The 27,906-nt window shown below is 37.7% G+C and overlaps 1 protein-coding gene across 1 annotated transcript in view; it reads left to right on the forward strand.

Annotated features, from left to right (window-relative positions):
* The window catches only part of Rit2 (Ras like without CAAX 2), a 168,587-nt gene that overhangs the window by 79,823 nt on the left and 60,858 nt on the right, over positions 1 to 27,906 (forward strand). The window contains exon 3 of the mRNA XM_032885855.1: positions 25,290 to 25,363. Within this exon, the coding sequence (XP_032741746.1) occupies positions 25,290 to 25,363 (74 nt within the window). The remainder of the gene's footprint in view (positions 1 to 25,289; positions 25,364 to 27,906) is intronic.

Consider the following 27,906-nt stretch of genomic DNA (forward strand, 5'->3'; position numbering starts at 1 on the left):
AAAGAAGATCTGATCTCCTTATATTAGCATATTGATTGAGGTAGACAACTTTTCGCGGTGAGCTACAGGCTGAAGAAAATTTCCTTGAAACATTAAGAACATTATGCAAATATCACTATTATTTTTGTGACTATTTTCAATTCTCTTGATTTTATTCTTTATTCAATATCAATTTTTTTTTCATGAAGTATTTTCCAGGTATTGTACCAGCTTCAGGAGTCAGCTCTGTAGAGAAATAGACAAGAATTTTTTTTTTAAATTAAGTTTTCTTACTTTATTTCTTTTATTTGTCTCTGAGAGCTGATTGTGTCTTTTTATCTGGAATCCAGTTGTCCATTTCTTTCTCATTGCATTACAATGACTTGAGCTCATTATCTTAACGCAGGACACAATTTACTTAAGTTGGCCTTAAGGACCTATTCAATTCCCTTTTTTCCTGTGGAAGGAAAACAACTTGAATAAAGCAGAATCACTCATGACATAGTTACTCCAACTGCCGCAGAATTGATTGGGTTTTCACAGAACAGAAACTCATGAAACCAACTTTCTGACTATATTTATATTTTCTTTTCAGTAAATACACATTCTCATAATTGAATAGGGTTGAAAATGCTTTCCTTCCTTTTGTGTTTTAGACCTTTAAATTCACTTATACACCAGGAATACCACCTAATAGTCTTACTCAAAAGATTCATGTTTGTCTAAGCAATAAGAAAGGACTGTAACGAGCTCTATAGAAACATAATAAAATGCCACATATAGAGTATTCTTCCTAAATTGCTTAGCATAATTCTTTAAATGAGGAGCTTATTTAAGTGACAAATTACTTTGAGGATAGGAACAAGACATTTGCAGAGCACAGTGAATATTAGTGTGCAAAGTAGAATGATGGAAAACAGTGGATTTAGACAAACAGTGGATTTAGAAAAATGATGTGGTTTGCATCACACTAAAATGTCCTCCTTAGCATCTAACATGTGCACTAATAGATTCGCTTCTTTGTGTCACTAGAAAATCCCTGTTAAAATATAAATGCTCAGGGGGGAGGTAGTGCCCCAAGTACTGTAGATTCACTTACATACTAGCAGATATTAATGTATTTAATTATTCTAAAGAGTGAAACATACCTGTGTTCTAGAAAGCACCACTGAAGGCATGATTATGATTATGAGGGCTGGAGAAAGGAGATGATTACTGTTATGAAGAATGAGTGCTCTTAAAGGAGACCAAGACGTAGAAATCCAACTTGAAGGATTATGCCAAGCAGTGACTCCTCCATGTCTGAGAAGGACTAGGGGAAAGGGAATTCTTATGGAAACCAGTAGGTTGGAGATGTAATTCTATTTTCATGGGACTGCTTACTTGCTCGCCAGTAAATCTGGCTTTCTTTCAGTTTAAGTACACCCGGTAACCTTTTTCCTGCCCCCTTTCACTAATGTGTGTTCTCGGAACTCTGATTAACTTCTTTACTTTTGACCAAGCAAGCTTTGGTTCCAGTTTAGATCAAAGCATGGATACAGATTGTTAGAGAGGATGGCTTTGACTCTGTCAGTGCTTACCCAATGCCCACTTCCTCTCCATCTCTGTATAAACTACCATTAACAGTAGACATGTACCTTTGTGACTTGGTCTTCCAGATGTCAAGCTCTCTTTTCCTCCTATACCCTCTCTCTTTATCTATGTCTCTGACTTAGCCTTATCTTTTCATCTCACATTTTAGTCTGAATTTCCACGCTTCTTTATCTACCCTCCCACTGAGCTTTCCTATTTAGAGTTCTAGAAGGTGATGCTACTGGCCACAAGCTTCCACTAATCTTTCTTTACACTTGTGGTAAAAATTGACATATTGGCCACGTCCTTGAAGCCCCATGATGATAAAAATAACAAGTCTGTGATTTGATAAGGGCTTGGCTACAGCTCAACGGCAAGCAACCTGCCGTTTCAATCCACCAACTGAAAAATAAATAAGGAAAAGGGCATAGAGGAGAGCGTGCCTTGCCCATATGATTTAATGCTGTGTTGCTGAACCGTAGTCGTTTGGTTTTACCCTCACTGGCCTCACTGCTCCTGGAGTGTGCTGGGTGCTTGCTCATCTTGGCACACTTGCACTCGATCACCTTTCCTGGGAAAACACTCGAGTATTTAGAGCTGACCTCATTATTTCTTCAAATATTTGATTCAAGGTTTAAAGGCTTACCATTCAATTTTGCTTACAGTAGCCATCATCATTCTTGAGGACATTGACCTGCTTTTCTGAGATGTGTGTATATATGCACATATCCATGCACATTTATATATGTTCTACAAGTGAGAGAACATATGTAGTACTTGTCTTCTTGGGCCTGACTTATTGCAATTTGTTTCTTATAATATGCAATATTTTCTTATAATATGTAGTATTTGTTTCTTATGATCTGTGTCTTACTTAGTATTTGCCTAAATGCAACACATGTGTCAATTTATAATTAAAGATGCATGGTTCACAGAAAATGGGCCAAGATTTTGGGTGAGTAAACAGCAAAAGTCTTTACTGTCCTATCGACTTCAATCTTGTTGGCACATATCTCTGCTCTTTCTCATCTGAAAGGAGGAGGCAATTCTGTTATCTCTCTTTATGGTTCTGAGAGATAATAAAGGAACAATTGCTTCACAAGCTACTGGAGATGAAATGGACATTACTTCCTCAGGAGAATTCAGTTGAACTGGAAAATAACAGCAAAAACAACAGCTTTTGGCAAGAAGATACCTGTGCGTTGTGCACAGTCCAAAAATTTCATCCCTTATAGATGAAAAGTAGCCAGAATGCCACTCTATTACTTTTTATTTCTACCATTTCAGCCTGAATTATTTAAAGTACTTATGATTACCATACATTTTCCCAAGAGTTAAACTATGAATGGAGAAGAAATTAAAATTTCTGCTTCTACTTGCTGTGCGAGTCTCTTTTAGAAACCTGGGATGTGAAGAGACTATCAACTGTATGATAGTGATCTCATGGAATATGAAAGATGCCTGCGAGATATTGAATCAGTTGAAGGAAATTAACAGAACTGAAAGCTTAATAACGCCAGGCTGTGGATATGTGATATATCCTTCCAGATTGCATAAATCTTCAGAAGAGTTCTCTACAATCTCCTTCCTGTCCCCAAAGGCCAGGATTTAGATCAGTCTGAGAACTGAAAGGGTTCTTTCAGATTATTCGGTAGTAACATAGCCATTGAAATTCCTACGTAGCTTTCTTTGATGACAACTATGTTCTCCTATTAAAATGACTGTGGTCAGTCTGCAGACCTGAACAGACATTCACTATTCTGTTATTTCCCAACCAGAGAGAAGCTTTGGAGGGAGCCTGCGGGCCCACCACAGAAAGACTCCTCAATATTTCATTTTTGTATTCAATGATAATAATTAGAAAACATTTGTTCTAAAGTCGAATGACTTGCAATTATGCTTTGTCTGTTATTTCAGCAATTTCTTTTAAAGAGCATGGATAGTAGTCTATTGGCTTTTAATAAGCCAGCTACATGAAGTAGGAACGAGAAAAAAGCATCTTTATGACCTACAAATTAGCTGAGTGCTAGTGAAGTAAAGGGGCACTGACACAAAGCATGTCTGTGTAGCTCTAGGGCTGTACACTTGCCTCCTCGAACTTACGCTCACACTGTCCAATGGATACAGTAAGATCATGTCTTTAGAAATATATTTAGAACTTATATACCTATCGATATTTTCAAGCATTAGTAGGTCAGAAATTCAGGTTATTAGGCCACATGTTATGCTTTGGAATTAGTAGGCTTGCCTCCACATCTCTTTTGTTTGACCTCGAATTCAGAGATCTTAACACTTGCTCTTAAATGTACAGACTCTTGGAGGACAGTCTCTGTTAAGAACGGTGAATGATTTGGGTTAAAGTTGTAAATTTTAATATTGTAATTTTAAGTACTATATTAGTCTGTTTCCACTTAAATGAAGAGGAAATAATCTGATATTTCACAATAAAGCTGTCCATATCAGTATATAATATGAAAAAATACACAGATGTAGACATTTGGAAGTACTTAGAATAATCTAGATTAAAAATTTAGTATGCCAATTGTTACTGTTCCGTGATTTGATATTTGTTGGTTGAAGGCAGTTCACACTGTGCATTCTCACACAAACGGAAGTAGTTGTCTTTAACATGGAATGTTTTGGAGATGCAAGCACTCAGATTTTGTGAGCTGAGTTGTTAAAGAGAGGAATAAAGCAAAAAGATCAAAATATTTTATAACTTTGTGCATATCCTACACAAACAGAATATGTATGATAGACAAGGAATGAATTAAATGTCAAAATAGCAGTCTCCAAATGAGACATGTCATTTTCTCCTGGCCATTGATTCAACGTGAGCCTTTGCTCTCATGTGTGTAAAATAAAGCTAAAAAATACTTCCCTTAGAAATAGAAGCAGAACTTTCCAAAGCTAAAATTGGATCTTTTGAAAACTGATTAAAAGAAAACCATGGTCAAGAACAAACTCTGTAACAACTCCTTTTAAATGTTATTGAGTGGTTTTGATTTTTAAATGTTTGTTCTTATTACTCCAGTGACATAATAATAATTTTCTGGAAATATTTTTCTAGAGGACAAACAAAATGATGTAGGTAATTTATTGAGTTATGTGGTGACAGAGTCAAGTTCCATACAAGAAAAGTCACATTTTCATTCCTACTTGCCTGTCTTTTATTTTTTTTAGACAATGCTTTTATAGTTTAAGGACGAAATAATAACATTTAAAACTACATTAATATTTCACACTGAGAATGCAGTCTTAAGCCTGTACTACCACTGCCAGAGAAGCAGAGGCAGGAGGACTAAAGTCTAAGGATAGCCTAGGTCACACAAAGATGATGACCTAAGAAATAAGCCCTTTGATAATAATCACAACAAAGAAACAATCATTTCTTTTTAAAGCATCCTGACATGCTAATGTGTTAAGGAAGAGGCAAGCTTCTATTACATGAGAGACGTTGATGGTCTGACGTCTCTCCAGACGTTGATCCTGGAGGAAGAAGGCAGAGGTTGAAATTACTGGCTGGTGACTGTACTTTTCATTTAACCTTGGTAGATTGTCGTATTTTGAACATGCTACCTGCTCACATTTAAACTAATTACCAGTGTGTTGTTTTCATTTCTTCTTTATTTCTTTTCATTACGCACCTTTTTATGCTGCTGTCTGTATTTTCTACTTCTGCATTTTCTTTAGGCTATTAGTCTACCACTAATGATAGAAGAAACATTACCTTGTTCAAACCCAAGGGACATCCTCCAGTCATATTTTGCTGAGCTCCTAAGGGGTAGTCAAGACTGTTGATCATGCCACTATGGTGAGAAGTGCTGCTTCCTGATGCCATCAGTGGCAATTTCCTGGGTCATTGTTTTCAGGCCTCTGTGATGCTCTTAAGGGTCATTGTACATTTTCTGGGCAATAAATCTAAGCATCATAGAAGCATTCCTCATAGATGTGTTTTTTCACCCTGACATTCCCTCCAAAAAATTTAAGCTACCATCATTTTTCCTTCTCTTCCTCCTCCCCCTCCCTCCCCCGTCCCTCCCTCCCTCCCTCCCTCCCTCCCTCCCTTTCTTCCTTCTTGTGGTAGTGAAGATTAAACCCCTTTCATGTTAAGTGAGTCCTCATCCACTTAGCTGTTTCATCAATGCCTAGCACCACACACTTAATTGCCATAGATAAGACCCGGGCACCAGTTTATATAGCTTATATATTTCAAAATAGCTGTCAGATTACCTCTTTTACTTCTACACTTACACATCCAACCACGTACTTGGAATTTGTGTTTGAGAGTCTGAACCACCTTATATTTTATCTTTCAGGTTAATTTCAGAGCTTAACCTACTGAACTCTCGTGTATTGTGTTTTACATGCATACATGCCACTCTGTCCATCTGAGTATTCAAGCTCCAAAGCTAGTCATTATCTTTTTTTTTTTTTTTCCGGAGCTGAGGACTGAACCCCGGGCCTTGCCATTGCTAGGCAAGCGCTCTACCACTGAGCTAAATCCCCAACCCCGCTAGTCATTATCTTTGACTTCTATTTTCTCTATAGTCATTTCATCTTTGACCTACTGCTGTGTGCTTTGAGAGAGAGAGAGAGAGAGAGACAGAGACAGAGACAGAGACAGAGAGAGACAGAGAGAGACAGAGAGAGACAGAGAGAGACAGAGAGAGACAGAGACAGAGAGAACACACATTTCTAAGACTCCAGATAGGACACTGGAGAAAGAATTTCATTTGTATCTAATTAGCAAACCAGTAAGCTTTTTGGAGTCATTTACAGGGTTATAGCTCAGGTGCTCCTTAGAGGGTCATTCGTGTTCCTCATGGGCCTAAGGGTTCCTACATCACAAAAGTTTACCCTACCAGGAGTATAAACTCACACAAGCTCTATCCGTGAAGCTTCCTGCATAACTTTGACACAGTTTGAAGACTGCTTAGATTGCTACTGATTATAACCATGGTGAGGAGTCATGGCGAGCTTATACCTTTCAGGTGTTTCTGAACCTTGTAACTTTAATTAAGTTCCTGGGTCTTATATGTTTAATTTACTTCCTGAGTCTTACGAGCCTCTTTCCTCCCACTGGGAAGGATGCTTCAACTCAGAAGATATCTCCATATAACACCTGTTAATTCCACTTTGTAAACACTCTTCAGATACATTTCACTCCATGACTGCAACAGAACAGTAGTTCATAGTGGAGGTACCTTTATATAATGATACTCCTGAGACAATGCACATACCCACGTCACAGCAGAGTATCAGCACCCATTATTATAAATGTATTATGTATACTTTAAAATAATTATACTGTGGATAACACTGCCCTAAACACGTTTGCTCTGTTTTGACCAATTTGACAAAACACTTTCATAATCTATATAATTTTTGGTCTACTTCTACTACATCCAGTAAATGCTTGTGAGATTCACCAGAATTGTCACACGTATCTACAAGATTTCTAATTGTGTTTTAATGGCATGGTTCTCTACAGTATAAGTATTTTATTGTTATCTGCATATATGGTGTTCAGTAGAATTTCTTCCATGTAATCAAAGGATATTCCTTACTCATAGATTAATTAACCCTATTGTTTTGAAAACTGCTAGGATATTTGGACTTCTCTCTGGAAAAAGATACTTTGTGACTCTCTATTTATCAGGTTTGTTCATATTTCATCTTTCTGTTAGGTATTGCCACTGACAGTGTTTTCCTACCCTGGGGATTATTGTGTAAAAATACTGGTAAATTTTAATTATTTCTGAACACTTGAAAAAGAGTTCTCCACCTTTAAAGGAGAGTTTCCAGAAACTTTTTAAGAGTTCCGATTTGGTCAATGTTCATTAACACACATGTAGAACATGTGTGTGTACCCGCACCCCACATTACTTTGCTCAAAGTTGCTTAAAAAGTTGACTTCTTCTTGGTAAGTAGAAGGAATGTAATTTGATCTGCTAATTGTACTTGGGTTTTCTTGATTAAGGTGTTCATCTCACTGGACACTTGACCCTTTTCTCTGCATGTAAACATTGATTTTATGAGCCCGAGTCCTTTCACCCAAAACAATGATCCCCTGTGAGGTGGTTTTTGAGTGTGAAGTCTATTTCCTGCCTTGCTGACACTCTAGCTCAGTCTTCTTCACTCGGTTCAGTGAGCATGCATGTTAGCATCAGCAGCTCGGCTTGTTCTCCCAAGAGAAGCTTGTACAGACATGGATCCCTCTGCATCCTGAGCAGCCCTCTGTTTCCTTTTATTCTGTTGGAGGTCTGCAATTCCTATAATTGTGTATAAATATTAATTCTAATAAGTTTGCCTGTGGGTAAAGTTCAATATCCTCTCCCCTGGTAATCAGAAACCACAAGGGCAATAGCACGATCCTGGCCCCAGGTATTATGATATTAAATGTTATTAGGACAGTGAAGATGAACGAGAGCTTTATATTCATCATGAACATACGGACCACACAGTTAACTGTATCTCATATTTAAATTACTTTAAAAGAAAGGAAAGACTGTGTGTGAACTTCTATTTCCACAGCGGTTTGTAAACAAAGGCCCTTACCAAGGCTTTTCCTCTCAAATGATTGTTTTTACACAGTTACCATTGCAGAGCCAGCACAACCATCAAAATGTAGGTTACACATGTGGAAGTGATCACTCTAAAGAAATTTAACTTCAAAAAATAAGATGATTTAAATAATGGGGGTGGACAAAATCCTCTGGATATAAATTATATGTGCTACATTGTAAAATGACTTTCAGTTAAATGAATTAGGGATTTGGTGGGAGACATTTTAAAATATTTGTGTTCTAGAAAGTATTGGGTAAACATGTAGCATCTACAAGAAAGGATTTGTTTTCTTCCCCAAAGTGTCTGGTTTAAGCATAGTACCTTGGTGGTCTTTAGGTACCAAAGTCACTTAAGGGATAAAATGTGTCTATTTGCCTCCTCCTCAAAGTCAGGTGTTAAAGTTAGCATTGATTTAAATCATAGATGTGATGGGTTTGAGAAGCTTTCCAAAAGTCCCGTTCAAAATTAACTTTTTTTTTTCATTATACAATTTAAGTGCTTGCTTTTTATTTATATATGAGCTAAAACATGGAGCTCGGTAGAGACAATCTAAGAAACAAAGCCAACAGAAGGAATGTAAATAAGACCTGGAAAGCCACTGATCACAGGAGTATAGATGTTGCCATTGGTATTTCTGTGAATTTTACTGAAATATGAAAATTATTATTTTTTAAATCTTCAGGCGTGTAACATATAAATCTTTAAGAATAAATGATCTCAGCTATATTTTAAACAAGGCAGCTCTATTATAATCAATTCAAGAGTGCAGCTTCGAAGACTTCACATATAGAAATTATATTTGCCATTTGAAAAATACTGTGGTTTTGATTTATAGGAGCTGAAAAATGCGTGCAGTATCTGAAACTTATGAGGTATTTTCTCAGTGTTCTCTAAGCCAATAAACTTAAAACAAATCATCTTGACCTTTGCACAGTGAAGCTCTGGCCAGTGTGATTTATACCCCTAGGTCATAATACCTGCAAAGATAAATGGGAGAGCATTGAAGAACATTGCATTTTGATATTAACCCCTTTCACAATAAGACAGGTTATAGACAGGCTCTCTTAATGGTGTCCTAAGACAAAGCTACAGGAGTGATAATTACCCACCCAGTAATTTTAGAAATATCAAAAAAAATTTCAACAATTTATACCTTGTCATTTGGAATGTATCCAGCCTTTTAATATTTTAATAGCAAAACAGTAATGATCTCTTCTAAAACAAGAAAATAAGATCAATGTGAAATTAATACTACCTTTTAAATAGTGCAAGGAAACATGTTTAGTACTTTTTTTTTAATTTCAGAAGGCAAAAATCAATCATGTTAGGTGCAGCTTTCTGGAAAACATCAAGAATTCATGAACCTGGAGTAACCTTGAAGCAAATCAAAAAGAAAAAGACTGGTTAAGAGACTGGATATGTGTCAACAGAAATAGATTAAAACTCACATTGATGGACTAGAATTTTCATTAACTCTGGGACCATTTTGTTTTCAGGATTAAAAGTTCTTCTTTTTATAATTTTAAACTCTGTTATTCCTCCATCCTCAAGTCATCCTTAGTTTAAATGTATTTGCGGTACAGTAACATAAGAGGTAGACCATGCAATCAATTCACGTGCACACGCACACACACAAGACTTCTTGTTTTGTCTTGCACATAGTAACCAGAGTGGTAACCCTGTCCTAACACTGCTGGCTGACGGTACCTTCACAACTTCACAGTTGCCTGTCTCTCTAAATGTCACCTGTATTTATCCTCTTGTAGCATTCCATATTAATTTCTTAATATTATATTAATATTAATACATAGGATCACCTATGCATTTTCCTTAGACACCATTGTGTCTTATCTGGACTCTTGTGCTCACCAGTTACTTCATCTGTTGGAAGATTCCCTCTACATCACATGACTGACCCCTTATCAGTCAGGCATCAGCTTCGTGTGTTCTTTATAGAGTCAGTTACTTCATTATACTATCATTTCTCTGGATACCGAGTATTCAATATTTTCCTGGACATATATTTTTGTTTCATTGTTTTTCATAGAGCCAAGAACTTGTTATCTGTTTCATTGTGTTTTCTGGGCACTCTGAATAGTCATTGTTGGGAGGGCAACAGTTCTTCCATATTTGTCATTAAATTATACTGTTGAGCATGGGAGAGCCTATTTATTTGTTTAATTACGTATTTATTTCTTTTTGTGGTATTGAACACTGTGGGTTAGCCTTTTGCTAACCCACATTGTTCTTGAACTTGCAAACATCTTGCTTCAGCCTCCAAAGTAGCTGGAACTTAGGCATGAAAAACCTTCAGAGTTCAAATACCTTGTTTATTTCTTATATTTTATTCTCATAAGACTCAGTTATGACCCCGTGATGGTATAAAGACTCAATTTGACCAAGGAAATTAGCAGCTTTCTGCAAAATATTTTGACTCATATGCCCAATGACTATCTTTCTTTTGTGAAATAAAAAATACAGTCTGATAATATCATTAGAAATATATGTATTTTAAAAGAAATTTTGTTTTATTTTTATCATAATTAATTATTTCAGTGTGAAAAATTTGACAATGAATTAAAATGACATGAAGCAGAAAAAAATAAAGCCCATTAAATTTAGATAGGTATGTCAGAGAAAGATAGGCCTCAAGTTTTATATTAAGACTGGATGTTCAATGAGTTAAATTTTGCAAAGTTCAATTAAGCTGCAAGAAGTAAAAATGCAATATTGAATAATCCATAACCCCCATATTTCATTAAAAAGCCAATTTTACACTCATTTATCCTCATAAAAGATTGCTACCTAATTCAAGTTCTAAACTACAACCTCATTATTTTAAGAATTTCCTTACAGAATCTGTAGTGCTTCTTCGGGGATTTGAATTGAAGACTGTAAAGAACAAGTATCACATGCGATAAATATGGAAAACTCAATAGCTGAAACCTTGGTTTGTGCAACAAAAGGAAATGCTTTCTGATTCACATTTTAACAATTAATTATACTCACTGATGGAAAACAATTTCCACATTGCAGTGGATGTGATTGTTTTCCGGAACAAATGAACAAGTTTAATTTATACCGTGCACAGCACTTGGCAATAGCTGGCATTGTTAATTGAGTCTAGTGGCAGGAATAAGGAAAGTACAGTGGACGTGATAGAACTGGACATTCTCCAAGGCACTCATTAATCATGTGACTAATCTGAACATGAATGCATTATGCAAATTATAGGTCAAAGAGGCTTCCTGGTTTGGAGAGATACCAGCATGTGAAATTATGTGTAGTCTAAACATTGAACCAGGCGGAGGCCTGGGATGTGTCAGTGCCATGCTTTAATTGGAATATGGTAGTGGGTGGAACAGGTTTTAGAATTAAACATAAATTTCCATAAGATTTAGCAGGCTTAAAAGGACATCCGTTGGTGCACAAAAGCACTTCTGAAATTGTCTTCAACAAGCCCATGGGACGTCTTAGTCTGTTTCATGAAGTAGGGATGAACCATAAAAATACTTAGGTTTCCTAGTTTCTTCTCTAAATGGTGCCATGGGCCAATTTTGCCAAAACTTCCCCTTTCCCATGTCAATCATATTGAAACCGGAAGCATTTTATCTGTATGAGGGAAGCCTATTCCGTTCTAGACATGGACAGATGGGATTAGATTCTAATCAACAATACTGTTTGTTCTAAATGATTCATTCAGTTTTGGTTAAGTCTACTCACTGAAAACCACACCTGACATTTTTTCTTTTACTAAACTTTGTTCTCTAAAATACGAGTGCATTTTAAAAAAATTAAATGTTTGTGACTGGCTTAGACATATTCAACCAATCTTTCCTGTGTTGACTAGAGAAAATGGAATGTTTTAGGTATGTTTATATAAACATAAGATTATTTACTAGAATTTTTATTGGCAAATTGGTTTCTAGCTCACATTTCGGAATAAACACAATTTAAAAATATATTATGTTGAAGAGCCTTTAGAGTAGTGGTAGCAGGTACCACTTTGCCTATTGTTAATTAATGTTTGGTTGTTAATCAAGTGTCCTTTTGTTTGTATAGCACACGTTAGCAAGGTAAGCATAGATCTCCACCTATTTAACCAATTAGTAAGAAACTCAACTTCTTGAAATAATAAATCCCTCCATGCTGGGAACCTCATTCACTCAGGATGCTGGAAAAGGAGGCGGAACATTGTACCCTGGAGGGGAAGGAGAGCTTCTTCAGAGTTGGGAGTAAATATCTCCAAAGTAAATTGAATAGATGCACTAGGGCTCACCCTCGACAAGTCTATCAAAGCCATAAGGGCAGATGAGAGACACCCTGACACCAGCTAAGCTGCCTAGAAGAAGCTCGGCCCCGCCAAGCTTCGCGGAATAGACTGTACAATCTACCTGGACGAGACGCTGATCTTTCTGGCTTTCCCAATTTCGTGAGCCTTCGTCAAGGCTGTGATAGGCTTTGGTGAAACAGCTGTCTCTACCATATCTGCTCCTGTATGTAGCCATCACCCATATATATGTAACCCCAATACATTTATTTGTTCACCAAATTTGACTTCGGTGGTATCCTGACTTTGATCCGTCATCTTTCCTCTATCTGGGATGGATGAGTGTTTGTTTATGACTCTCCAGGAGTAGTCTCACACACAGTCCTTTCAGAAATATCTATACAAGTCCATATAAACTGTCGCAGCTCATGATATGTCAGATGTTCTCAGAGGTGCGCCGTTGGCTACGTGTTTGTTTAGTAGCAAATAATTGGTTTATAACAATAGACTATTTTCATTCTTTTCTTAACTTTGATTAATGTTTACTGGAAATACCATTAAACAGTTGAAGACTTAATGATTACCTAGAGGAAAAACACTTTATTATGTAGCCACGAGTCAAGTAAATAAGCAGACATCCTTGTTGCTACCAAATTGTCTGTATAATATCTATCAAGAAGCCACATTTACTCTATAGTTTTTTAAAATTACATTCTAAAGTTACTTTATAAATATTACCAAGTCACTGTAGCCCCTCCTCTCCTTTCCACCTTCTTCATGCATGTGTTTATGCACAATAAAAATCTATGCGTTTTCTTATATTGCTTGTGAGTGGTCTACTGTGTATTTCGAAATGCTAGTGGACACTTGGAATTTCTCCCCAAACTGTAGTTTAATCTAGTGATTAACACAAACTCATGTTTGATATTTTATGAAAAAACAAATTGGTAAATTATGTTGTGTCTTAGATCCAAAGACAATGCTTGGGTTTCTTTCCTTTTTGGATTTGACGGCTATTAACAATTCATTAATAGATATGAAATGTTGACATTTCACATCTATAATTTCTATATTCCTTGTCATATGTAATGTTGTACAAAGTAAATCACTCTGTCAAAGTGTGTTTACTTAGTGATTCATTTTGTGCAGAAATTCCATGAGGTTTTTCGTCAGTTATCAGTGTTCAAGAGAGGGAACTGATTTTCCGGTCTTTGTGAAAAGAACCAGCTCAATTATTCTGTTATGAATGTAGTGACTGAAGACATTTGGTGTGCTGTATTTCATTCCCATACCTCTCCTTCGTCTAGTCCTGTCAGACATCTTTGCCAACGGCCTGTTTTAAAATTGTCTTTGAATCTTTGAGCACGAGTCTCTCTTTTATCGCTTACTTTCTTCTGACTTAATGTGCAGTGTAACCTTGGTTCATCGTATTAATTTCCCATTCCAGCTAACATTTCTATAAAAGTCCTGCTTGGTATTAATATAAGGCATGAGATTTAAAACCATTTGTAATAAATGGTTTGGCCAAAACACTGCTTAACTTCTTTGTAAGTTTACCTCTTATCAATATTGGAACATCTTTCTCTGTGAAATATTTGAATTTCTCCTTAATAATTTTAGTTTGTAATCATTTTCCCTTTTTCAATGTTCAGTTTTAATGTCACCAAGTCTCAAGACATCTTTACTTATATGAATTCACTTCCTCCTGTTTTTTCTTATTTATGAGACAATTTCTTCTTTCTTACATATCAGTTTATTTCTGAGTCAGTTTCAGTTTGTGCTATATAATATATTTTGCTATATTCATAGTACATTTTTACTTATTTTTAAAAAATATTTGATATTTCTCAATGTTTTGTAAGCTGTCTTTGTAGAATGATTTTCTTTTCTATATAGATACTATTTTTCTTCTTATTTTTGCTTTTTTCTTTATTTTCATAGAAGCTAGATTTAGTTCTGTTATGAATTTTTACATGAAATTATTTCTTACTTTTAGAGAGAAGCCTCTCTATAATATTGTTGATTTATTTTCACTTTCACACACACATTTAATTTTTTGTATGCGTGTTATATGTGCCATTTATACATGTATGTGTGTGTGTGTGTGTTAGAGAGAGAGAGAGGAAGAGAGGAAGAGAGAGAGAGAGAGAGAGAGAGAGAGAGAGAGAGAGAGAGAGAGAGAGAGAGAGAGAGAGAGAGAGAGAGAGATTAATGGAATTTGGAAGCCAGAGCCTCATATTGGAGAGTATTTCTCAATTGCTTACAATCTACTCTTTAAAAATTTAACTTAATTTTTTATTTATTCAATTTACATCCTGCTCACTGCCCCCTCCTGGTCATCTTCTTCCACAATTCTTTCTCCCTTCCCCTTCCTTTCCTCCTCTGAATTGATGGGGTACTCCCTGGGTATTCTCCCACCCTGCCATTTCAAGTGTCTGTGGGGCTAGGTGCTTCTTCTCCTATTGAGGCCAGACAAGGCAGCCCAGCTAAGAAAACACATCCCTCATATCCCACATACAGGCAACAGCTTTTGGGATAGCACAAGCTTCAGTTGTTCAGGATCCACATGAAGACCAAGCTGCACATCTGCTACATATGTGCTGGGAGGCCTAGGTCCAGCCCATGTATACTTTTTTAGTTGGTGGTTCAGTCTCTGAGAACCCCCAAGGGTCCAGGTTAGTTGATTCTGTTGGTTTTCCTATGGAGCTCCTATCCCCTTTGAGGCCCACAATTCTTCCTATTTTTCCTTAAGAGTTCCCATGCTCCATCCACTGTTTGGCTATGGGTGTCTGTATCTGTCTGAGTGAGCTGCTGGATGGAGCCTCTCAGAGGACCCCATGCTTCTGTCTGCAAACATAACAGAATGTCATTAATAGTGTCAGTGATTGGTGCTTGCCCATAGGATGGGTTACATGTTGGGCCAGTTATGGGTTGGTCATTCCCTCAGACTCTGTTCCATCCCCCTTGCCTGCATTACTTGTAGACAGTAATTTTGGGTTGAAAGTTTTGTGGGTGGATTGATGTCTCTACTGCTTCACTGGGGTTCTTGCCACCAGTTTCATACCACCAGTGTTGTGAGTCACAGCTAACATTATCCTCATTGATTCTTGGTGCCTCCATTATCCCTGGTCTCTATCTCATCCATGAGATGCCGCTCACCTTCTCATGCCCATCAGTTGCCGACTTTCATTAATTTTTGTGGCCATCTAGCCATCCCTTCTGTTCTTCCCCACACCTGACCCTGAATACCCCATTCCTCTCCCTATTGCCCCTCTTTTTTAATTCTCTCTCTTATGACTGTTTTATTCCCCCTTCTAAGTGAGATTCAAGCATGCTCACTTTTTCCTTCCTTCTTGTTTAATTTTATTGGGTCTGTGGAGTATAACATGGTACCTGTATTTTATGGCTAATATCTACTTATAAGTGAGTATATACCATGCAAAATAAATTTAAAATATATAGTTAGATAGTGTTGTGTGAAGAGGCAATAAGATAAATAAAATTGAAAATAAATAAAATTAAACATTCATGCCTTCTGATCAAATCTTATGTGCTCCTTATGGAATGAGTACTCTTTAATCACCAAGATTTATTCATCCATCTTTGTATTGTTATCTTTCCAAAGTTTCTTTTCTCTAGTTCTACAATCCCTCCTAATAAAGTTGGGTAAGTTTTAAGAAATACCTATGCTTGACCCGTCTTGCCACATTTGACTCTACTCATTGGAAGTATCCTTGCCAACATGGCTTGTTATCTTTGAAGTAAAATATATTTCTAAAAATTTTACCCAAGATTGGACAATTTGTTTGTTTTCTTTCATCTCCTTTAGTGCCACGTGTGTGTGTGTGTGTGTGTGTGTGTGTGTGTGTATGTGTGTGTGTATGCATGCATGTGTATGAGCTTAATTCTTGTTTACATAGGAGCCTTTAAGAATCAGAAGATAGTGAACAACAAGTTCATGACCTCTCTTAATCTCTCCCTCAAATCCACACTCATCACATCAATCCTGAGTCCGTTACTCTCCGTTACTATCACACTGGGAGTTTGTTTCTCCCCAGCAAGCAGAACAGGTATCTATGAGCTAAGCAAGAAAGACTCAAATGTTCTGTAAGTAGAGACAGGTCTTGGTATCTTTCTAACCCAATCTACAAGGCTTTGAAAATGCTATCCTTCATTGACTCAAGTTGAAACTCCAATTCCCCCATGCCTTGCCAAAACTGTTATCTTCAATCAAATGTCTTTCTCATGTCTTCAGGCATTGAAGAGAAAAAAATGGTATTGGTCTCCATGGAGCGTTCAGCTACCAACTATCCAGTCAATATTTTTAAGAAAATTTTTAGATTCCAGTTACAACACATAAACCATCATTATCATCCTCAAGTCTTCTACATCTTCCCGTATGAGTGTGTATTATTTTAAACCTCTCTTAAAGTCATTAATAAAATGGTAAACACAGTATGGCCAATGGAAGAATGATCCAGAAGACTTTCAGTGCTCTGACAACAATCTGTTTTATCATGGTGGTGGATATTGACACTGTCAATCATCTTTGCTGTCATGTTGCCTTTCTCCATTTGTCAACTGGGATTACAAGTCAAACTACTATCTGATGTCCATTCTCCTGCATGGTTGTGATTCAAATGCCATCACGCATTTCTTGGAATTATGAAACACCATTTTTCATATAAAGTAGTTTTTCATTCCATTGAAGGAGACCTCAAACCTAGCTGCACTTCTTGGGATTTCATTCTATCTTTACAAATATTAGTTCTATCTTCTGGTTCTAAATACAATTCTCCTGCTAAAAGAGGAAATAAGAAGTCCGGGGAATGTGGTGTTTCTAGCAATTGTCAGAATCCCACATTGTTCTTTTTATCATCTACATTCGCTATATAGATTGCCTTTGTGTCTCCTGTGGATCTTCTCTGAAGAGTGATAGAAGTAAAACTGAAATAATCAGATAACTTGGAAAGATCTCTAATACCACTGTGATCCTAATACTGGCTTCTGTTTGTTCTGTTTCTGAGCTCGAATTGCTTTGTAATGGCTGAAATTGTAACTAAGTTTGAAACTCAATTTACACATTTAAGGAATGGCCTTTTCTTCAGTCTCTGTTCCACTCTTTGTTCCTGTGTTTCCTTTAGACAGGAGCAATTCTGGGTCAAAATTTTGAGAAGGGTGGGTGACATCCAGAGGGATTCATCCCATATGCAGTCACCAAACCCAGTCACTATTGCTGATGCCAAGAACTGCTTGCTGATAGAAGCCTGATATGGCTGTCTCCTGAGAGGCTTTGCCAGAGCCTTACCAGTACAGATGCAGATGTTTGCAGCCAACCATTGGACTCAGCACGGGACCACTGTAGAGGAGTTAGGGGAAGGACTGAAGGAACTGAAGAGTTTGCAACCCCATAGGAAGAACAACAATATCAACCAACCAGACACTCCTAGAGCTCTCAGGGACTAAACCACCAACCAAAGAGTACACATGGAGGGACCCATGGCTTCAGCTGTGTATGTAGCAGAGGATGGCCTTCTCTGGTGTCAATGGGAAGGGAGGCCCTTGGTCCTGTGAAGGCTTGATGCCCCAGTGTAGGGGAATGGTAGCAAGGTGAGGAAGAGTGGGTGGGTGGGTAGGAGAGCACCCTTATGGAGGCAGGAGTGAGGAGGGTAGGATGGGGTTTTTCAGAGGGGAAACTGCGAAGAGGGATAACATTTGAGATGTAAACAAACAAAATAACCAATAAAAGCTTTAAAAAATTTACCAAATTAACAAATTGACACAGATTCCTAAAATAAACACTCTTCTGCCCTAGAATTAAGAAACACTTCTTTTAGTTTCCAGTTTTGTGAGTTGTGAACACTAATATACAACAAATTAGTTCTCTTCTTTTCTAAAATCTGTATCCTCTGATTTTCTCACTGGGTAGGTAGTATGTATGTGGATGGATATGAATATAAGATGAAGTTTAGTAAGGTAAAAGAACCTCCTTATATTACAGTCTAAACAACTTATATCATGATAAGTCTTGGCATTTCAAAAATATATATACCTAAATTTTGAATATCAAATTAATACAATTGATAAAAGTAAAAAGAATATTAATTTCTATTATTTAGTGCCTATGAAAATAATAACATAGGCAAGAATGTATTACACTATAGGGAAAGAAGTTAAAAGTGAAGAATGTCTTAACTTAGTAAATAGCAAAGTTTCCTTCATAGGAAGTTAAACTATCTTTTCTCGATAGTTGAAAGTGAGTCATGAAAAGAAAATGATACATTCATTTTTCCTTAGTTATAAAAAGTCTTTTCATCTACAGAGCTATCCAAAAGATGTAGATTCATAGTTTTAGAGTTGTCCCTCATTTAAGTCTGCAAATTCTTTCTTAGAGTGAGGATGTGAAGTGCTATCCACGGGCCCATTCACGAATACTTGAATCCCAGGTAGTGGTACAGACCTGGGAGGTTCTATAAACCTCACAACTGGAGGAAGTAGTTCAAAGGCGATGACTTTGAAGCTTTTACTTGGTCCCCATTAGTTGTTTCCTCAGTGCCATTCTGCCATAAGGAGAAGATGCTTCTGTGACTCTCCCTTTCAGTGACGTGACAGTCTGTCCAAGTCTCTGGTGCCAGGTGTCCATCCACTGGAACCTCTGAAACCGTGGTCAGAATAAATTTTCATCATTCGAAGGTGCTTATGTCATCTATTGCTCACAGTGATACAGTAGCGTCAAACCAACCTTCCAGATCAATATTACATTTCTGTAAGAATATTTAGCATCGGAAATGTTGGCCCATTCCTATAATCTCAGCTACTTGGGAGGAAGAAGCAGGATTACTGCAAAATAGAGTTCTGCCTAGTGTACAGAGTAAGATCAAATTTATTATGTACATCTTAATTCTCTGTCTCAAAACATTCTTTTTTTTACATTCATGGGGAACCTTCTTTTTTATTTTTCCACTAATTATTTTACTTATTTACATCCCAAGTGTTACCCTCTCCCAGTGCTTCCTCCCTGAGTTCTTCATCCCATTCTTCATTCATCTCTGAGAGGGTGCTCCCCCCTGCTGCATTCCCCCATCCCAGGGGCTTCGAGTCTCTACAGGATTGAGCACATCCTCTCCTACTGAGGTCAGGCAAGGCAGTCCTCTGCTAAATAAGTGCTGGGGCCCAAAACATTTTTAAAGAGCATATGTTTGTGTAACTCAAATACATTTGCTTAGAAGGTACTAGGCACTGATATCAGCTCCCAGTAAGAAGCAACAATAAAATACTTTCCTCATAGACAGAAAGACCTGTAAATTATTTTCTTGACTTCTTTAAAGACCCCTTTGTTTGCCCTGTTTGCAAAGCACAGTGGATTCTGGGTTCCTGTTTATTACTGAAGGTGGAACACACTTGTTTTCTGTATTATTATTCTCTCCACTCTCATGGTTGGTTTCGCATACAACCCCAAGTTCTTAGGTCTTCGGTTTCGGTTTATTCATTTGTTTCTTTGTGCTTTTGGTTTGTTTGCAGTTTTTGAATATCTCAGTGTCTATTGTGGAATGCTTCTGGGCCAGTTTGCATAGCTTGGTAGCTTATTAAAATGTAGATTACCAATCCAGTTCTCCTCAACTAAGATTTGCATCTCAACAAGATCTTCAGAAAAATCTGCCTTTCCGGAAATGTTTTTAAACACCACTTTAGCTTATTGTTTAAGGAACAAAAAACTTGTCCTTCCATTTGCAGAAATTTTATTTCCACACCCCTAGAGAAGCTAATAATTTAAGGATTCTCAAACTTCACAGAAGGCAAGTATGACATGTGACAAATTCTTCTGTGCTAAATTTATTTTGGGTGTATATACATGGTATTCAGCTGCTATAACTCTCTAGGTATCAACACATAAAACCATTTCACTTTCCTGTTTGAGAAGGAAATTAGAAGGACAGGATTGAACTCCTCCTCTCTGAGAAGAGGCTCTTCAGGTTGCAGTTCTCACCTTAAACCTCTCAGGTCTTGGTGATTATGGGCCTACTCTACCTCATGTATTCACTGAATACTGCATCTGCATTTAAGGCTGGCCCTTTCCTGTCCAGTCCATTCATCCCTACTGATCATTCCCTCAAGGCTGCAATCTACTTTCTCTACTGACAGCTCATCTTGTGCAAGAGTAATCTTAGGGTAAGATGCTTATAGTTAATAATGTGCTAATATTTTACCTCACTCGTACTTTTATTGGAAATTAAGTTGCTTATCTTAGAAGGACTTAAGAGCCAGGGCGGACTTTGGGGAATCATGTTGCTCCAGTGAGAAAATATTTGGGGACATAACAGATCTTTGAAATCATTTCATATTCTATCCCACAGAACATATTCATTGGCATTATCAGAAAAATCATTTACTCAATACACATATCAAGAAGTTATCAGTACCTGAAACTGAATTGGACTAGACTTTAGAAAATGGACAAAATATGATGAATAAGTAATAAATTTCTTCCTATAACATATCTGTATTTTCTATATTTATGAAACTTTTTTAGTTGGGCAAATTATATAACTGATTTTTTATTTCCTTATATTTGCATAAGAGATGTAACAATTCTTCATTGAGATGTAAAAAGAATTAAAGAATGCAAAAGTAAAACTAAATGTATCAAGTCTACAATATTGAAATATGAATCTTAATAGAAAATAAACGCACACACAAAAGTTGGCAAATTTAACAATCCCCACCCTAAGAAGGAAAATAACGCACTCAATATCTTGCCTACTTTTCCCTGGAGAAGTTTTCATCCAGTGGTTTGTTTAAATGCTCTCCTTGCTCTGGATAAGAACCTTTGTTGTTCTACCCAATCTAGGCCACACCATGGCTTGCAATTTCATCCTCAGATTTGATTGGTGTGCATCGCGCGAACTTTGTAACCACATGTGTTCATCAGACCAAGCTGAAGTCTGTAGGCCTTTGAGACTGACTATAAAATTGGTCTTCATTTGTATAAAGAAATAATCTGTGTTTAAGCCCTTTGTGTCTGGCAGATCCTCTTAAAGTCAGCTTTTGTGGATAATAGTTTCATTTGGCCTTCAGTGAGAGAAGTCTTGGTTGAGAATATTGCCCGTGAGTTGACTTCTGCACATTGCAGTATCCTGGCACAGTCCTTCACTCTCAGTGGATGGTGCTGACACATGGAGCCTGAAGTTAGTGTCAAGTACAGAACAGGGGTAGGGGCATGGCGTTGACTGCTGCCTACCAAAGGCTATTTATTGTCAGAGCCCTTGGAGTGTGGTCATCCACTATCATCGGACATCATGTCATCAGCAGGGCATCTTCAAGCCACCAGCAGGCGAATCTGAGCATTTCCTACTTCCCCTATAAGAACTTACCTTTATGTTTAGGGAAAATATTTCAACTGGGGTGCACCTCAAATATAATCCTCCCAGATCTAATAAACCATATTCCTTTTTCATTGTTACAATATTGGAAAACAATCCAAGCTGCATCACAGCTCCTGTGATACCCAGGGTTCAGAGCTTCAGGGCAGCATTGCCTCAGCTGTTTCATTGATGAGGAAGGGTGTCCTTTTTCCACCACTATGTGTTCTATACATTAAATCAAGCTTGCTTTCAAAATCCTTTTTCACAGCCAATAACCTTAAATGTACTGAATATTTTACTGAATGTTTATGTTCAGGCTAAGGGGTACATCGGAGTTTAAATAATTTACCCTCTCTCCCCCTGAGGCCTCAGGCTTCCCTCTTTCTGTGTGAAGACTTTGAGGACTAAGCCAAGCTCAGCAGCGAAATACACCGGTGATCGTTGTTTTCTATCTAAATGAATTTACTTCTAAGAGTTTGCCACTGAACACTTAGCAAGGAATAGTGTAATCGTCTGCTTATTTTAATGCATTTTAAACCTCCCCATGACTAGACACAACTGATGACTTACTTTTCAATATTATAGACACTGTGCCCATTAGATTATGGAGTGCACACTAGATACCCAGCTGTGCACTGAATTTAATATTGATAAGCATGTTGATGAAAACGCAGGCTTGTATCAAGTTGAATCAGTTGCGTTTAATCAGGACAGAAGAGTCTGTACTATGCATTTCCGAGTGCTTCTACTCTCTCTCTCTATGTGCATGTGCATGGAATATGCATGTATTTGCATCCCTTCAGATGTACGACAGACATAAGAAGACTCTGAAAAGGGTCCCAAAACATCTTAGTTGACTTTGTATTCTTTATTGCCTTTTAAAAATATTGGGTCAACAGTTGTTATTTTGGAAATACATACAGGCTCATAGTTGTAGAAAAACAGTTTCAGTGAAAGATTATCAACTCCATAATTTGGTTTGAGCAGTAAATTGTGTTAGAAGCATTCAAGTATTAGAATATGATAAAATAATGTAGTAAAAATTCAATAATATTTTCTTGGCAGTTTTTCAATTACATATTTAATGGCTTTATATTACCTCAATATTTGTATCTAAAATATTTTAAGCTACTTAAATAAATACACATTTTTCGGGAAAGAGTTAAAAGGTCTATTTTCCAGAATACTTTGTTTTTTACATTAGCCAAAACAATAAATTTGATGATTATTGGAAATCTATCCTGTTAAATCCTGCATAATCATCTTCTTGGCAAATATGCATATATATACAATCAGAAATAGTAGATGTGATTTAAGTTTCATAAAATTTGGCTAAAAATTCACATCATAGTGTTTCTTGAATTTGATTTGTGCTTTCTTGTTTCCAACACACTATTATGTGCTACTCTGTCGAGCCTTGTAAGGTACAGTTATTTATACCTTACAAACAAGGTAAATGGCTGGCCAGCACAGCATACCTTTATTCTGACAGATTAAAAGCTTTAATACAGACCTTTATTGTTTTAGTATAAAATTCTGCTGTAGTAGTAGAGTCAAGAAGAGATACTGGTCTCACGTTAAATATCCACGTTTTGAGATGTGTTTTAAGGTGGTAGGTGTCTCCACGAGTGTAGTCCTATTGTGCTTTTCTGTTCAAAGACTGTGGCACGCAGCTGTGATCATTTCTGCCTGAGGAAGCGTTGTGTACATTTAGCTGTTTGCTTGGGAAGATAAATGAGCTTACTTGAGGGTAGGTACTGTAGGCAGACGGTTGAAATTCAGGCAAGTGTGTATATGCATTCAACAGAGTGTTTCTGACAGTGTTTCTGCATGGATAGCCTCAAAGGGGGTGGATGAATGGAAAATGAAAGCAAGGTTGTTTATAGAGAGAAATGAAAGGGCTTAGTTTCTATTGAGGCCAGGAAGATGACCCAGATTTCCCACACTAGAATGTATTCATGGATGGGCATGTCTTAAAACACAAAGAAAAAAAATGTCTCGGCTCTGTGATTTTAGTTTCCAGCCTGTTCCCACCTGTGCTTTCTGAAGAGGTTTTCTGATCTCAAAAGAGGCCCCCGTTGAATGTGTGTCCCAGGTGCTGGCTGGCTTGTCACAGCACGGGATGATCACACACCGCGTCCCAGCCTTACTCAGCACCTCAACCTCAGGAGGCTGCTTCCCTGGCCTTTAAGTTTAAATAAACAAACATGAGATCTGAGGCTTGCTTGTGATCCTCACTTCATAGAAGCCTCCTCAGAGTAACCGTGTCTGTCTCCGGAAACTGAAAGATAACCCTCTACAGCCTCCAAAAGTAAAAATAGCCAGTAATCCCACGGATGCTCCCCTTACAAGAGAGAAACCAGTGCCTGAAGCACAGAGTAATAGGATAAACAACTGAAAATTCTTAGGATTGCTCACACACTGAGCGTGCTGTGGGTTCTGTCTATATGCTTCTGTGTCAATGTACGTCACACACGTGTGTGATTGAGTGTCCATGTATGTTTCCCATCTCCCAGAGCAAACACGCTTATAATTTGTGGGAGGTTCCCAGAATACAAATTGAAAAAGCATCTCCTTATGGTTGATCATTTCTGCTCTGTGAATAAAGACATTTTAAAATAATTCCTTTGTCCTCTCATGGTTTAAAGACTGCAGTGTGGTAATTACTGACGTCTCCAAAGTGATGCCGTAAGAGCTTTTGGCAATGGATCTGTCTGCCCCTTCTTTACAATGTGAACAGTGAAGAAGGCAAAATATGAACTTCGGGAATCTATGACCCCGAGGTCCAGGAATGGCCTGGTCACATTAACCCATCGATACATTTAAACAGGCTGCAATGTGGCGGGAACATACATGGATGTAAATAAAGGAAGGCATTTAGAGGCCTTTCTAGAGCTTCAGACCCAGGCAGACGCATTGGTTATTCAATGATCTATGGACGTATATTCTCTGGTTTCCCTGTGGTGTTTTTCTGCCTTCCTTCTCTCAGAAAATATCAAAGCTACCTTTTCACCTCTGAGCATTAGAAATTTAAAGGCTTCTGTAACGTCGTGACCCGTGCCTATGGTAACATATGGAAGCATGCATTGCCAAATATACTATCAGGATGTTTTTCCATCTGCATTTTTGCTTTTTCTTTAGATGTATTTATTTTATTTTTATGTGTAGAATGTTTTTGCTTTCATGCATGTATGTGCACTCTGTGCGTGCCTGGTGCCTATAGAAGTCAGAAGAGAGCATCAGATCCTATGGGCCCGGAATTTCCATTGGCTGTGAGCCGTCACAAGAGCACTGGGGAATGGGATTTCTGGAAGAACAAAGGCTCTTAACCACCAAGATATATTTTTAAGCCCTGGTGCTGTAGTCAAAGATATTCAAAAGGTTTTACTATCAACCGTGTTATATTCTTTGCTTTCTTGATGATTTAAACAGCACATCAGCTAGTAACTTGAAAAGTCTTTTCACAAAATTTTAAATTAAGCACAGCTTTTCAATGGTACAAACACAAACTGAACCTTTCTCCTATGCTTTTTCAGAAGATGCTTATAAAACCCAGGTGAGGATTGACAACGAGCCTGCTTACTTAGACATCTTGGACACTGCCGGTCAGGTAGGTAATGTTATTTTTTATTTTTAATAATGATATATTTAATTTTAAATTATAATTATATTATTTTCCTTTTTCTTTCTCCTCCAGCCCCTCCCACATACTTCTCCCCATTCTCTCTCTGATTCTTCTTTTTAATTGTTGTCTGGTTTTGTTTAATGAACCTATGCAATCTCGGATAATTTTGCGTTTAACCTCATCCACACTGACTGCAAAATAGATGACTTTAACACTTCAAACAGGAGAACGAATTTGCAATATCAGTCAAGGATTAAGGATGAGAAAAAAATTGACTTTAAAATGTGAATCAGATTTAAAAGTTTCCTTGATAGTCAAAGTATAAAATTGCATATTAAAATACCGTATTGCCAATGGAATTATAAAATTAAGGAAGTTGTTTGTTACTCTTATGCAAATGTAAAAAATGCTATTTGGAGTCAGGAGAGGCAAGAGTGTATATATTTTCAAGAAATAAAAAGAAATTAAAAGAATGCAGGTACTCTACAATAATTATGAGAAAATTCATCGTAGATTCAAGATGCCAAAGTTCGTGCTGTGTAGGAGGTTGGAAGCTTTATTTAACTTCATACTTTTCAGATAATTGTTAAAATAAGCTCATGTTAAGTGCCAGCTGCAACCCATATAAATTGTAAATAAGCAGAGTAATGAGGAAGGACTAAAGAAGAAGATTTTAATGCAGCGTAACACACAAAAACACACCCTGAAACATGAAGCAAGAGATCCACATGCATAATGGTACTTACGAATATAAGGAAAACAGAAATCATGGCGAATAGAAATGTTATCTGTGTGTGCTGGGACAAGCAGCTGTCCTCAAGGGCATAGTACATAGAAGGCAAAGCTCACCTATTGTCTTTGTTAGGGTCTTACTGCCGTGAACAGATACCGTGACCAAGGCAACTCTTATAAGAACATTTAACTGGAGTGGGCTTACAGGTTCAGAGGTTCAATCCATTATCATCAAGGCAGGAACATGGCAGCATCCAGGGAAGCATGGTGCAGGAGTTTTACATCTTCATCTGAAGGCCACTAGCAGAATACTGGCTTCCAGGCAGCTAGGATGAGGGTCTTGGGTCCAGTGACACACCTACTCCAACAAAATCACACCTCCTAATAGTGCCACTTCCTGGACTAAGCATATACAAACCATCACATTTCACTCCATGGCTCCCATAGGCTTGTTCAAACACATTAGTCTATGAGGGGGCCTTACCTACCCATAGCATAATAAAAAATACATTTAGTCCAACTTCCAAAGACTCCAAAATCTATAGCAGTCTCAACAATATTAAAAGTTCAAAGTTCAAGGTCTCTTCTGAGATCCATTAAATCACTTAACTGTAATCCCCACAGCAAGACAGGAAACCTGCTGGACAAACTCCAAACCCTGCATCTCCATGTCTGATAGCAAGGCAGTCTTCAGATCTCCAACTCCTTTTTCATCTTCATCACTGAACTAAACTTCTTTCTCCCTGTTGGCAGCTTTCCTCAAGAGATAGCCCATGGAATCTGGTATCTCAAACATCTTGGGGTCTCCTAGGCAACTTTAATGTTACAGCTTCTTGTTTCAATGTCTGGGATCCATACATGATCCTCTGTATTCCTCCAAAGGGCTGGCGTTACTTTTCCAGCTCTGCCCTCTGTAGCACTCTAAGCTCAGGTTGATCCACTCCACTGCCTTGATGATCATCCTATGGTACTGGCATCTCCAACACACTGAGGTCCTCTGCTGCAACTAGGCTTCACCAATAACCTCTCAGAGGCTCTCTTTGTGGTGCCAAACCTCAACTCCTTTACATGACCCCTTCAGTCCTGAGCCATCAACTGCAACTGAGAATGCCCTTTCACCAATGGCCTTTCATGGCCTCTGATAGCGTCAGTCCTCAGCTATTCATCATGATGCCTTTATGCCTTCAGAATTGGTACCACCTGGGTGACTCTCACACATTACCAAGTACAGCTGCAGCATGAGGTACAACCTTGGCTATCTCTGGAACACAGCTTCTCTGTGCCTGAAGTAAACACTTTCCAGAAGATTTCACCTCAGTGATACCGGTCTCTTCTTAAGCACCACCAGTTTCTTAGTTCCAGCTAATAAACATCAATTGTCCTAGTAGTCCCTTCTATTCTTGACTTTACAGCCAGAACCACACGGCCAAAGCTGCTGAGTTCTACTGCTTGCAGGAGCTGGAACACGGCCCCTTATTCTATTACTTTATCACTAGTTTTCTATTTTCCAACTCCTTCCTGCCTAAGTTTGGCTGTCTTGGATCTTACTCTGTAGATTGACTTGATCTCAGAGACTACATGCCTGTCTCCTGGGATTAAGCTTTTCGTCACCCAGAATTTGCTCTGTTGGGGGCTGGCCTTGAACTCAGAGATCTGTTTGACTTTATCTCCTGGGATTAAAGATGTGTATCACCATGCCTGGATCTAAACTAAGCTGGGTAGGATCTCACCCCAAAGTCTCACTCCCTAATTCAATTTAATAGACATAAACACAAGATATCAGTTCTATTTCACTT

The sequence above is a fragment of the Rattus rattus genome, chromosome 15, assembly GCF_011064425.1.
Source record: "Rattus rattus isolate New Zealand chromosome 15, Rrattus_CSIRO_v1, whole genome shotgun sequence".
Lineage (NCBI taxonomy): Eukaryota > Metazoa > Chordata > Mammalia > Rodentia > Muridae > Rattus > Rattus rattus.